The 13,364-nt window shown below is 31.3% G+C and overlaps 2 protein-coding genes and 1 long non-coding RNA gene across 14 annotated transcripts; 1 reads left to right on the top strand and 2 right to left on the bottom strand.

Moving 5' to 3' along the window:
• Positions 1-542: 542 nt before the first annotated feature.
• LOC137830193 (uncharacterized) lies at positions 543-4,202 on the bottom strand. 9 transcript variants are annotated; one of them, XR_016523166.1, is made up of 5 exons: positions 3,833-4,083; positions 3,611-3,689; positions 3,015-3,193; positions 2,889-2,904; positions 2,548-2,637 (listed from the first exon to the last, which is right to left on the bottom strand). It is a non-coding gene; the product is annotated as an uncharacterized LOC137830193 (long non-coding RNA). The 9 variants fall into 9 exon arrangements; XR_016523169.1 differs by lacking the exons at positions 2,548-2,637; positions 2,889-2,904 and adding an exon at positions 543-941 and having other exon boundaries at positions 3,622-3,689; positions 3,833-4,141; XR_016523163.1 differs by lacking the exon at positions 2,889-2,904 and having other exon boundaries at positions 2,332-2,637; positions 3,611-3,692; positions 3,833-4,202.
• Positions 4,203-6,988: 2,786 nt separating this feature from the next.
• On the bottom strand, positions 6,989-7,749 carry LOC137829411 (3'-5' exonuclease). The gene has a single exon (XM_068636213.2). It carries the CDS (start codon positions 7,743-7,745, stop codon positions 7,137-7,139), a length of 609 nt encoding a protein of 202 aa, XP_068492314.2. The 5' UTR covers positions 7,746-7,749; the 3' UTR covers positions 6,989-7,136.
• A 2,689-nt stretch (positions 7,750-10,438) lies between these two features.
• Positions 10,439-13,364, top strand: LOC137830191 (uncharacterized). Of its 4 annotated transcripts, none has more exons than XM_068637372.2 (4): positions 10,439-10,727; positions 10,928-11,492; positions 12,924-13,040; positions 13,174-13,364. In XM_068637372.2, the coding sequence occupies exons 2-4, from the start codon at positions 10,928-10,930 to the stop codon at positions 13,188-13,190; spliced, it is 699 nt and encodes a 232-aa protein (XP_068493473.1). In that variant the 5' UTR covers positions 10,439-10,727; the 3' UTR covers positions 13,191-13,364. The 4 variants fall into 4 exon arrangements, with proteins under 4 accessions (XP_068493473.1, XP_068493470.1, XP_068493474.1 ...); XM_068637369.2 differs by having other exon boundaries at positions 12,924-13,067; XM_068637373.2 differs by having other exon boundaries at positions 10,603-10,727; positions 10,844-11,492.

The raw sequence follows: 13,364 nt of genomic DNA, 5'->3' as shown, positions 1-13,364 counted from the left end.
GAAGCATTCATTGGTGGATTGGGGTGTGTGGAAATGATAAAAAAGAAATAGGCAAATAGACTTCTGTCTTCTTTTTAATAGTCTGATTCTGACTCCTCGTTTTGTCTTGTATTTTTGTTTGTTTTTGTTGAAGGAATGTGCATTGATTTCACAGATGTACAGCAGTGAAGATTGTTAGGTTAAGGTTTTTAAACGGGAACGAACAATTGGTGTAGAAACCTGCTTTGGCTTGTTTTGTTCCTGGAATCGACCGAAAAGTAATTATAGATAAATGTTTTTTGAAATTAGGAGGATATGGTGCTAAAAGTCTTGTCCCAATATGGAGAGGAGGTTATAAATAGGAAGAGTAATTCAACTACTCTGCGATCCATTTTGAGGTGAATGAGTTAATGCCTCTCTGAATCCTGCACGCGATGCAATCCATTCACGGATTGAAGAGTGGCGGAGACGGGAGGAATTAAAGAAGAACATAAACAAAAGGAGAAAAATTTATACAAGCTAAGCATATGGAGTGTGATATGGTCACTATGATGGAATAGATCTTGATAACGACACATGTTAGCTTTATTTATGAAGGTATCAAAGATAGCTCGTGCTTGTTTACAAGTTTTGTTTTTATTGAGCAGATGAGGCTCTCATTGTGAAGAAGAATAATTGAAGTTTTTGATATATAGCCGTTCACGGACAGATAGGCATAGGCTAACATTTTGTGAGATGTTATATACGACACGCCACCGTCAAAGAAACCACTGGGACCAGCTCTCTTTTTCTCTTCTACGCTTTCGTTTTCTTTCTCTTTAACGGCAAATGCCAAATACATTGCATCCAATTCAAATCCTTCACTTCCTTCACCATAAAGTGGGGAATCATCGGTTACCCTGCTCTCTTCTTCTAAAGCCAAAATTGTCTCTTCATTTCCCTATTTCTTCCATTATTTCGGCCTATAGACAAATAACTGCCACGCATTACGCTTTTGTTGACTTCATTAAACAAATAATATGTTAAACTTTGTTTAGAAAGGGAATAAACCAACCATCCTTTTAGAATCCACTAGAACTTCCACAATCAATCACAATTTTAACATCAAAAGCAACACGAGTTCATGAAACAGATATTTTGGCTCCGTTTATCACATGCCATCACTACAACGCCTTTTATGTCAAATTTCAATGTAGAAAATCATTTTTCTAGAATTAAAATTTAGCAATGTAACGAGCAGACAAAGAATCTTAATCGTGTGGTGCCTACAGTAGTAGTGGAGCCACACTTCTTATCTTGCCTTGTAGACTTAATTTAGTTTCTTATTCCTCTCTCACCCACAAGCAATCCAAGTACGAATAAAAATCTAAAGATTTCTTTGATTGACAAGCCGAGTATGAACGTGAATCAACAGCAGCAATAACCTGCCCCCACCAAAGAAATGGAAAAGCCTGGCACCGCATCATGAAATGCGAATAGCACGCTCTATACAGAAAAACAAAATGTCCATGTTTTTTTTGGTGTGCGTGTGGTAAGGAACCTGTTTTACAATCACCTGAATTATACTACCTCCACAGGTTTAAACAGTTCTAATTAAGAACATTTTATTGGATCATTTACTTATCTAGCTATCAATACAACAAATCATCCACAGAGTATATCTTTTCAAGTGCACTTCCATGTATGAAAATAAAAATGCAAAAAGGTTTCCTAATAACAAGATTTTGCTGCTGTAAGTAAATTGAGAAAGTGATAGTATATTACGATTACAAAAAACTTTAAAACTAAATTAACAATGGGTAGTTCTTCTCTTTCTTACTCTCAACTGTACTTAATTACTTGAGAGGAGTTATACCCTAAATAACCAAATATCAGTAGCTTATGATACAAGTAAGGGCGCGTTTGTACAATACCCTAGCGTATCATGTTGGTTATGTAACTTACACTTATTTTTTATTAGTTTGAATTAGTTATCAAGACTAATAGCATTGCAACATGCTAGTTAAAAGTGAATAACATTTGAATAGTTTTTCTGTCAGAGAGAGGCGGATGTTAGGAGTCTTCTTTTAAGCCGTATGAAGAATCTTAAAGATAAATTTTGATATCAAACAAAAAGAACCACAAGAAACATTAGAAGATAAAATCTGAAGCAATTTTAAAAGTCTCAATGATAATAACTTTTAACAATCTGGTAATTCAGGCGACCAAGATTAACATAATTAAACCTGCCGAACAATAGGACTACTTTCTGACAGCCTATTAACATGATTTGTTCCTGCATAATTGCATCACGTTAAATGAAGTAACAGACTGTGAACAAATAACATTTAGCACCAAATACAGGTCACTCTGTTAAATAAACATGAGTAAATTAGTTTATAGTTTAAAAAATTAACTGTCACAGTATGATCAAGTTTCAAGGAGCCAAACTTGGCATGTGCAAGTGCAAGAAATGGTTAGAGCCTAACCATCCTCAATGCCTTGCAAAAGTACAAAGTAACCAAAATAATTCATTGGAAGAAGCCAGAATATAATTGTCTACCCAGGGAGGGGGGAGGAAAAGAGAGGAGGGGAATCACCGATGGTTTTGAATGTACGATACTACCAATACACAAAGTTGACAGAATAAACCCTGTTTTGGTTACTCTTGCAGAAGATCTGTAAAGTAGAATTATTGAAATAGGAATATGGCATCAGAATGCACAGGAAGATTGTCATATTTGTGCAAATTTAAAGAAATGATACTATAGCAAGCACATGTCATTGAAAGACAACTAAATTTATTCATAATTAGGAGATAAAGCAAGACGAAATTCAATGGGACTACACTACACTTCTGAAACGATGATCGACCAACTAGAAACATGGTTTCAAAAACCGATCTATAGCCTCAAGGTTTTTGGACTCACCGTGAACTCATTGTTGCTGCAATTTAAAACCTTGATTAGAAAGAATCTCAGATTAAAGAGGATAAGAAGCTAGCTGATGTCTTATATATAATTGAGTGTGTCAGTGGAACTGTTTTGAGAGTGTACCCGTTGTCTTTGAGCATTTTTGTTGAGAGAAATAAGATGACAAGTGTGAATGAGACCAGCTATGACCCTTATGCTCATCGCTGCTATTTCTGTCACTCTTTCCTCTACATCATACAAGGCTTCTCCCACCGCACAGACTTAAAAGAGTAATAATCATCACACACTAAACCTGCAGAAACCTAGCACAAACAAAAAGGGTTAAAACATTACTTCGCTGCCACAAGCTTCACGGATGTAACAGTACTTATAAGAATTGCTTTGAGGCTGAGTAGGCAACTTCGAAAAACGTCACCAGAAAAAAACACTAATGCTGATGCAAATTAAAGAAGGTGAAATAAACTAGAAAATTGTCAAAATAGATAATTTACTTCAAACATTTTAAAGTAGTCGGAACTGGTCCTAAATTATGCCACCCCATCAAATAATGAAAAAAAATTCTAAATTTGAAGCAGCAATTGAACGATTTGGGAAAGCTCAAAGTCACTGATATGCAGAAATTGAGGGCTGTTATGAATTATGACTAAAGAGTGAGAATGAACATACATGCATATAAGAGTTGAATAAGTAAAAGTATCGGCTAAAAGACGTCACTTCACCTCTTCCATACCAGAAATTCAATTGACAACGATGATTGATTGCCGTTACTTCCATGTCGATTACCAACCACCAACCACTCTTCTTGAGAAGATGAGAAAAGTGTGTTAGATATGATTAATTAGAAAAAGGATTCAATACCTATAACTATTATGATGATGATGATTTAACCATCACTGGCAAAATTGCAAAAACTATTGGATAATCTTTAGAATTGCTTGTACCTGGAGAGGTAGGAATTCGGGCAAGGACGAGGCACGATTAGCAAACCCTTTTTTGTGATGCTCTCTGCACAAATTGAACTATTTGCTTGCTTGGCTGTTCCGATTCTAAAAAATCATAAAGGTTAATTGAGTGCTGGGAAGACTAAGAAAATCCGCGTTACAAAAAAAAATTGAGGTTCATTTCTGTTATAAAAGATTGAGTTACTCTTTCAACCAATTACAAATCACAATCTAAGTTTGAATTTTTATAATAATTATTGAAAAGTTATATAAAGAAATTTTAACCAGTAAAGATTGGTACAGAAACACATCACGAACAAAAGAAGTCGTACTTAATAAATAATATTCTTTTCATACATAAGACGTGAGAGGTGAGAGAGAAAATCATTTTGATTTTGTTTTAATTTTTTGAACTTTTATGTTTTATTTAAGTTGAAAACAAAATGGATTGAGCAAACAAAAATACAAATAAAATAAATGCTAAAGAATCTAAAATATTTTTTATAATTTTAAAATTTTATAATAAGAAATAGAACAATTCTGGATTTATATTTTAATTTTCTAATTTAATTTAATTTTTAATTTTTAAAACTTTATTACTTTTTAATTTTAATTTTAAAAAATTATTTAGCTTGATGAAATTTAGTATGGATAAATTTGGTGTTCAAAATTTATTTATCTATCTCTTTCCACTTAACGGTATTTAGTATGGATAGATTTTGGTATTTATTATATAAATATAAATATGAACATGAATGAATTAATAATATAAAAATATAATATTTATTTTATATAATAATTATAAAATATATATTTAATATATATTATTTTTTTAATTTTTTTTATCGATAATAAAATATAAATAAATGTGAACCACTTCAGGGGTGGTCCAATCCTTATACATAATAAAAGACCTAAGACACTCCAACCTAAAACTCGCACCACCGGACGTCTAGGATAACAAAACACCCCTAACTTAACACAAAAGTAAACACACTAAAAACATGCACCTAAGCTAAAAAATATATCAGAAACCTTCATCATACAGACCAAAGGTTCGAGACACCAATCGAAAAAGGAGAAAAAACCAGAGAGAGACTTGGACGTAGTCTAAGACCAAGCCTTCACTTGAACCAAGGCAACCACTTCTAAACCATCAACAACTCTCCCTTTAAAGATTTCATTGTTTCTTTGCTTCCACAACTCACTTACCATTGCAGTCCAAATCACTCCCCACATCTCATTTACTGAAGCAGACGCATTACACAATCTAAACTGAGAAAAATTTAGCAGTGGATCATTATGGGACACAAATTGCACTCCAAGCCATGCAAAACAACAACTCCACACTAGCCAAACAAATCTACACTCGAAAAAAAAATGGCTATTTGATTTCACCTCCACCGTACAAAGACTACACAAGACTTTCAACTGCAATCCCACGCTTTTCCAAGTTAATCCTAGTAGCTAATTTATTTTCCAACACCCTCCAAGCAGTAACAAGTGCAAAAGGCAGGGCTTTACATCTCCAAAGCTGTTTAAACACGATGACATTCACCTCTTCTTGACCCCTCCTAAGACGATTATAGGTAGATTTAACCATATATGATAACGCTTCCCCATCCTTCCAAACCCAACTATCCTCATTTTCCAAGTCAAAACACACACCTTGGACTACCTATGAAAGTAGACACTCCAATTGCTTTTCCCATTCAAAAAGACTCTTTTCCAGGCGAAAGTCCAAACCCTAAACCCATTATTCTACGCCCCAAGCTCGACCACCTTAGATTCTTTTGACAAACTCAGGGAGAACAACCTCAGGAAAACACTCTTCAAAGCACTTGATAGCATCTTCAAAATTCCGACCCCAACCCTCCAGACTCCAAACCTCCTTCAAATCTCTCCACCAAAGAGAGTCCTTACTATTTTTCCCTCCCTTTCTCAAAACTCTTCACCCCCGTACTTAGAGTTAAGAATCTCTTTCCACAAACCACCCTTATCAGATCCCAATCGCCAAATCCATGTACCAAGCAGCGCCAAATTAAAAATCCTAAGTCAATGATACCAAGACCACCGGTCTCACGTGGTTCACACACCTTTTTCCAAGAAGCCAAGGCAACCTTTCTTCCATCATATCCCCATCCCATAAAAAATCTCTTTGTAATCTCACTAACTCATTTGCCACCGCAGAGGGTATTTTGAATAAGTACATATAAAACAACGAAATAGAGGAAAATACCGACTTAATCAGGCAGATCCTCCTTGCCATTGACAAGAACCTACTTTTTCTACCTGCTTAATCTATTTCTCAGTTTGTCAACCACTCCAACCTAGAATGCCCATCTCTTATGGCACCCCCTACCTGCATACCCAAGATAACTGATCAACCCACTAGGTGGAAAAAAATAACTAAAATTTATCTAAATTTTGAATATAAAACACAATCCAAATCGATTCTCAATGGCAAATAAAATTTGAAGAATTAGGGGTTTAAAAACACAAAACATAAATTGTAAAATAAAAATTAAATTAAATTTCAAAAGCGTAACTCCAAAATATTAAGACAAATCGATCATTAAATACAAAATAACCAAACAATTCCAAATCATAGTTCACTAACAATTTAATCAAATTTATATTTAATTATCAAATTAATATTGAACTGATTCCTAATTTGAATTTTAATTTTAGAAACCAAACTGACATCACAAGAAGTAAAATCAAAATTTAGAAAAAAAAATCTCATTTTGACAAATGATATGTGCAAAATTCAATTAGTGTTATTTGATAATGATTACGTAAAATGTATTAGAAAAATATGGAAAGATGAAAATCATAAAAAAAGACGTAAAACCTAAAAATAGTACAATTAGTTTTTTATTTTGTTTTGAACAAAATTAGGCTTCAAATAAGATATGACCTTAAACTCTGATTATGCAATAAAGAAATTATGTATCTAATCTAATCTTACTAAAAGTATAAAACCCAATTAAAAAACGGTAAACTACAACAAGCAAATCAAAATATACAAGATTCTATAAAAATGATAAATAAATAATAGAAGAATTCAAATCCAACAATCCATATATTCATTTTAAAGGCATACCAATAATCCACAATGTTAGCAACAATTACCGCTAGTTATTAGAGGAAGGAGACAACAGAAACACAAATTGCTTTTAGTGAAGAAAATTAAAAATAACACAGGAGAAGTATCTCCTAATACACATAATTCCACAAAACATAAACTTCAAAGCAACAAACATAATCAAACAATTTTAATACCAGATACCTACAAGCTTATTCATAAGCTTTCACAACGCTCAAGCAATCTGCTCCCAACTTTATAAAAAGAGTAAACATTAGTGGTGGCTAGCTTAGCTAATTTTACGCCAAGTGCACATTGACCCCAATCCTTAAACAGAGCAGTTAAGGGTCTGTGTTTTCGAAGATCGAGTTTATTAACCGCGACGGTTAGTTCATCGATGCCACAACCACTCAAACGAGGCATCTTCATGACACTGGCAGCTAAAGGCCCTAGTTCCACTGCATTTCTGCACCTGATCCCATACTCAACCTCCAACTGATACAAATCATCTCTGATGCCAATACCCACGAAACTATAATCCGGCAAATGAAGAAAATTAAACAGAGACTTGGGAATGGAATCCATATGCAGCAGCTGGATAATAAGACATGTGTTTCCATCACAAAGATTCAAGGTGGCACATTTGGTTTTTTTCAAATCATCATTTGTGTGATGCCACTCCATATCGATCCCAATAACTTTCACTTGCTCCGAATCTGCGGAATGCAAAAATGATTCTAGAACCTCAAGGATCGTACTCTTCTTCTTGGTGACATGGGTGTTAATTTGCACTCCTTGCAGATCAAAACAATGAACAGAATCCATAAATCTGAACTGCAACGTGACTTAGGAAAAAAAAGAGAAAATGCTACAGCTATATATAGCTACAAGATATGTTCGTCGTGTGACTTTCCAATTCCTATACAATCTAATGAGTGGATTTGATGGGGAAGCGCAAGGGTATCCATCTCATAAATTAGGTATTCCAAAGGTTCAAAATAACTCTAATGCTGACATTTTTCTTGTTATTAATCATCTATAATTTCTCCTTCCATCCCTATTTTCTAGAATATCTGTAATTGATAAAGATATTTTTGTTACAAAATTAATAAATATTTAAATAAATAATTTAGAGTTTTTGTCTGTTTAAATATATAAGTGTTCTACCTTATATCTTTTAAAATATAGTTATCTGGGTTGAGTTTTGTGAAGAAGAGAACTAGAGAATATAATTGTGAATAATAAATATAATATCTCCTAATAAATATTTTATTCCTAAAAATGAAGAGAAACAAATAAAAAGTGATGTGATTATTTCTGAATTTAGTTTATTAAATAAAATTAATTAACACAAATATCTTAATAAAATAAAATAATAATTATTAATAATAATAAAATAAAATATAATACAAAAATATACTTATTTATAATAAACAAATTATATAATAATTATTATTATAAATATAATAATATTATTTACATTTAATACAAAATAATTTCTAATTACAATTTTTAAATTTATGAATATTTAAATTATTTACTTTTATATAACAATTGACAATTTTTATATGTATTCAAAATTTTACATGTAAATTATTTTTTGTCAAGTAATTCGTATTTTTTATAGAAATTAATTATTAAACTATATAAGGTTATACTACTAATAATTTTAATTAGTACAAATTTACACAAAAGTACTTAATATTTGATTATTCTATTTTTTTAAAAACAAGAGTAAATTTGTAATATTACATTTTACACCTTTACAAAAAATAAAAATATCCTCACAATCATCACATCACTCACAAGATTCAATAAACTTCTTACACAAATCCACCTTAACATACCTCAATCTAAACAATGTAACTTTATTCACAAAATTCTATCAAATTTTCACACAATCACTCCCTCAAATAATCATATTTGTACTCTTCAATTTAAACACAACCTTAATCTTTTAAATATAATAAGAATAGATTTAAAATAACTAGTGATTATATATAAATTAGAGGTATTGAGAATAGAGACGGTAAAATATTATGATTATAAAAGAAAGGGTAAAAAACAAATATTTTTATATTTATTTTTTTCTCTATGAAAATTTCCCTTTTAATATGTACTTCAAGTCTCATTAATATTTAAATAGTTTTATATTTTTAGTAATATTTTTTTTGTCTTCCTTAATTTTCAGGTCTCATACCCATATGAATCGATTAGAAGATAAGTAAAGTATAGCGAAGGATTATTTTGTCAAATAAAGTATACAAAATCCATATTTTATTCTAACTACAGTTAAGCTCATTAAGTTATATTATGTGTATATTAATTAAATTGACTACTAAGATAAATCTAAACTCTGTAATATTTATTTATTTATTTTTAAGTGGATGATAATCTCTAATTCAATTTTGTATTAATTTCAAAAGGTCTAAACTTTTAAAAGTACATACAAGTAGACAAAGAGATTCACTCTTATTATTATTTTTAAATGGATTAAAAGGCAAAGAATTTTCAATAGTTATAACCTATAGATAAATCCTACTTATTAAAAATAAAGCAAAATATTAAATATAATGATTTTTGTTTAAAGTTTTTATAAAGCAGACAAAATTATAAAATAAATCATAAAATGGCATATAAGAATATGTAATAAAATTATAGCAAAAAAATAAATAAAATCTAATGTTCTCTATAATTTTGTGAATGTGTTATTTTGATTCTTAAAATTTCTATGATAAATTTGTTCATGTATTTCTTTAAAATTAAGCATGTTTAATTCCTTAATATGTGATTTAATTACTAACAGAAAAGTTTACATGAATAATACCGTATCGACGTAATATATTACTAATAAAGTTTACTAATAAACTTTAATACATGTTATCCTCACACATCAAAGTTAATTAATAATTAAATTATATATGACAGTGAAATAAAAAAAATAATCTTAAATTTTTAACTATAAAATTTATAATTAATTTTGTATAGAAATCAAAATTATATATTCACAAAACTAAAAAGTAAATTTAAATGCAATATTATATTTAATATAGTCTTTATTTAATATTCTTACACGAATTGAGAAGAGTCGTCTATTCACACTATTGTCGTGATTTAGATCTTCAACTTTAGTAAATAATGTTCAAATAAGACATAATTTTTTATGATTGAAGTATTAATTATTATTATAAATGCATACATTTGTTTTGATTTGGATATTATAAAATATTAATAACATCATAATAGATGAATGGATTAGGATGAGTTATTGAGTTAATCGGATTATAATGATCTTTTGTGATCAAAGTTAATATTAATTTTTAAAGAATGTCAATTAAAAATAAAATATTATTTTTGAAATAAATTAATAAAATGAATGCATCTTAAATAATTCATACTTTTTATTTATATATATAGAATATAATAGCCATTACTTACTGCGCTAACCTTTCTTTAAAAAAAATACACGAGTGGATAATAATTGATCTATAAGTTGGAAATCCTCGTGGTGTCTTCTTGTGGGAGTGTGCATTGGGAGGACAGAGCATGTCTTATGACTCTATTCCAAACAACTAAGTTGATGTTGGATTTCATTAAAAGCATCAAAATAGATTTATTTCAAAAATAAGTAAAAAGAAAGATAGAGAAATCACTGGCCATTATTAAAAGAGAAAGAAAAACCTTAAATTGTTGTTGTTGTCTTTTTATTTGTTTTAAAAAAATGTCATGTTTGTGTATGAGTGCGCCTGCTGGCTTTGACAGATTCCTAGTTAGGAATGTTTCTAGGGTTCTACCCTTTGACACAAGGTACATCCCTCTTATTTTTTCATGATATTCTATTTATTTTCAATTTTCCATTTTTCGTTTTTCTATTTCGTCTTAATTTTTGAATCATTGTTTTGACTATAACGTTCATGCTTTAGGATTGAAATTTTCATATTTGGGGTGATTGGGAGCTGGGTTTTTTTAAATTGAAACTCCTTGTTAATGAAACTGATTCACCCCAGATGAGCCATACTATCCCAAGAGAGAAAGACGTTGCATTTGACCTTGAAAGTGGTGGGAACACTAGCGAAGAGGATGTAGGCAAGGATCGTTGTGTTGGTGACAAAGAATCAAAGGGTGTTTTGGGTTGGGAAGGGAATGATGGGGTTCCAAACATTGATGGAACAGATAAGGGTAAAACTGAGATTGAGTCATTTAGAAATTCTGCAAAATCTGGAGATGTTGTGATTATAGATGAAAATAATTTAGAATTGTTTGTGGATAGGGGTGTTGTTCAACAGCAATTGTCTAATGTAAATGGTAATCATGCCAAACAAAAGATTAGGCCCTTGTACCCCAAAAAGCCTCCAAAGCCACCCCTGCCTCCTACCGGTCCTTCTCTTGATGCTGGTGATCAGAAGTTTGTCAAGGAACTTGCTGAGCTTGCCCTGAGAAAGCGCGCAAGGGTTAAGAAAATGAAAGCAGTGAGAAAGATGAAAGCAAACAAGTCGTCGTCATCATCAAGTTATACCAGTCTTTCTGCCATGGTCATCACTGTTCTCTTCTTCCTTGTCATAATACTCCATGGTAAATATTAATTTCTTCTATTGGTTTTGTTTCCCAAGTGCGATTAGTGCACGTTTTGATTTTGATTTCTTTCTAGGATGTTGTTTTAAGGATATCTCAATAAGATTTGGTATGTATGTTGTTTTGAATGTAAATATGATTCTTCAAACACACACTTAGTGTTAACTAGCACAACAACCCCCAAAATCTCAAATTACTGTCTTGCCATGTATATATGTAGCCACTTACTTACAAACTTGAAAAGAATAACTATATTCTATCCCCGCTGATACTAAATTGGTGATTTAAAAACGATAATAGAGAGAAGCATTTGTTCTGTACACAATTTTGAAGCATAGTTGCCCTCATTGTACATTCGCTTGAGTTCATTATGTCCAAAACTTGTAACTCAGTTTAATATACACTTCACACCCATCTTTTTCTCCTGCTCTTTTCTTGTACTTACCTCTCACGATGTCTTACAATGTCTCCAAACATTTTATTTCAGTAATTAGTTGATTTACATCAACGGCTTTTGACAAAATAAATGGTTTTCTGACTCTTTACAGCTAAGATTTGTCTTAAATGAGAAGCTTAGAATGTAATTTTATTATCACCAAGATATAGGCATATCATTGGGGTCTGATTGACTTTTGTTGTTTCCCTGTATTTTTTTCTTTTACCTCTCATTCATCATAGTAACAAACGGTAAACTCTATTTTGAAATCAAATACTTACTCTGAATTGACAAAATTTATGAGTGGTATTTTGCATAATGCATGCATGTATCCACATTAGTCTCATCTCTGCTTTAATGGTCTTATTCTTTTTCAGGTTTGCCAATGATACTATACATATACACAACTTCGAGGCTGTATCCTGATACAAAATTATCATTTCATATTATACATAATGAATTTTGTGCTACTGGATATGCATTAAATTATAAGAACACTGAATCCAAACATAAACTGTGAGTAATTATGATAGGGAGGGAGTTAGATAGACCTATGATCTGCCGTCTTGAGTATGAATTGAACATCTTGAGACATTGTAAACTAACCTTTTGAGTTAAGGAGTTTTTAATAGTTTTTCAATATGTTTTGAAAATGTCTCATTCCTTTTATTAGCTTGTGTTGAGGTTCTTTTCTTTTTACCTAGTAAGGGCCAAACTTTTTTGCATAATATTAAATAATACTAAGCTGCCCCTATTCATATTTATTCACACGCAACTATATCTAAAGTTGCCATTCATTACATGGTGTTTATCTTATAAAACCTGTCTTGCTTTCTTGGCTTTATCCATGCCTTCTAACAAAGAGTTACAGTTTATCTTCAAACTCTAGGCTGTCTGGTGTCTTACATATCTAACTTTAGACTAGTATTTTGGATTATCTTATTTGAAAGACTGCTATTTAGGGAATACTCATGTTGATTAAACTTTGCATGCAGGAATGAGATCTGTGAGTAGTGCTTCTGTTGGGGTAATGGATTCCCCTGAGGCTGCATTTGGGGCAGATGAAGGCTTGATTTCCGTTCACCTTCCCTCGGACTTCAACACGAATGAAGGTGATGTACCTGGCTCTCACTATTCATGTATGTATTTTTTTTCCAGCAACAGTATGATTGAAGTAAAATTTTATTCTCACTAACGTAAATTGCAGCAATTTGATAGTTCTACTACTGTCTTATATTGTTGCAGTTCTGCAAGAAAGATGATGTGCAAATTTTGAAGGTTCTTTCCCTTTCAATGTGGTTTAGTCTATTCTTTGCTAGTTTGGATTATGTATGTGTTCTTGTACAGCCATTAGGAATCTTAGCCATTTGTCAAGTTTTCTGTATAGTGTGACTTGGTTGGTAATGTTAATAAAAAAAAGTCCTGCTTATGGATTA

This window comes from Phaseolus vulgaris, chromosome 7 (assembly GCF_051622355.1).
Source record: "Phaseolus vulgaris cultivar YP4 chromosome 7, ASM5162235v1, whole genome shotgun sequence".
Classification (NCBI taxonomy): domain Eukaryota; kingdom Viridiplantae; phylum Streptophyta; class Magnoliopsida; order Fabales; family Fabaceae; genus Phaseolus; species Phaseolus vulgaris.
The sequence above is the reverse complement of the archived record's forward strand: the minus strand, read 5'-3'. Positions and strand labels throughout refer to the sequence as shown.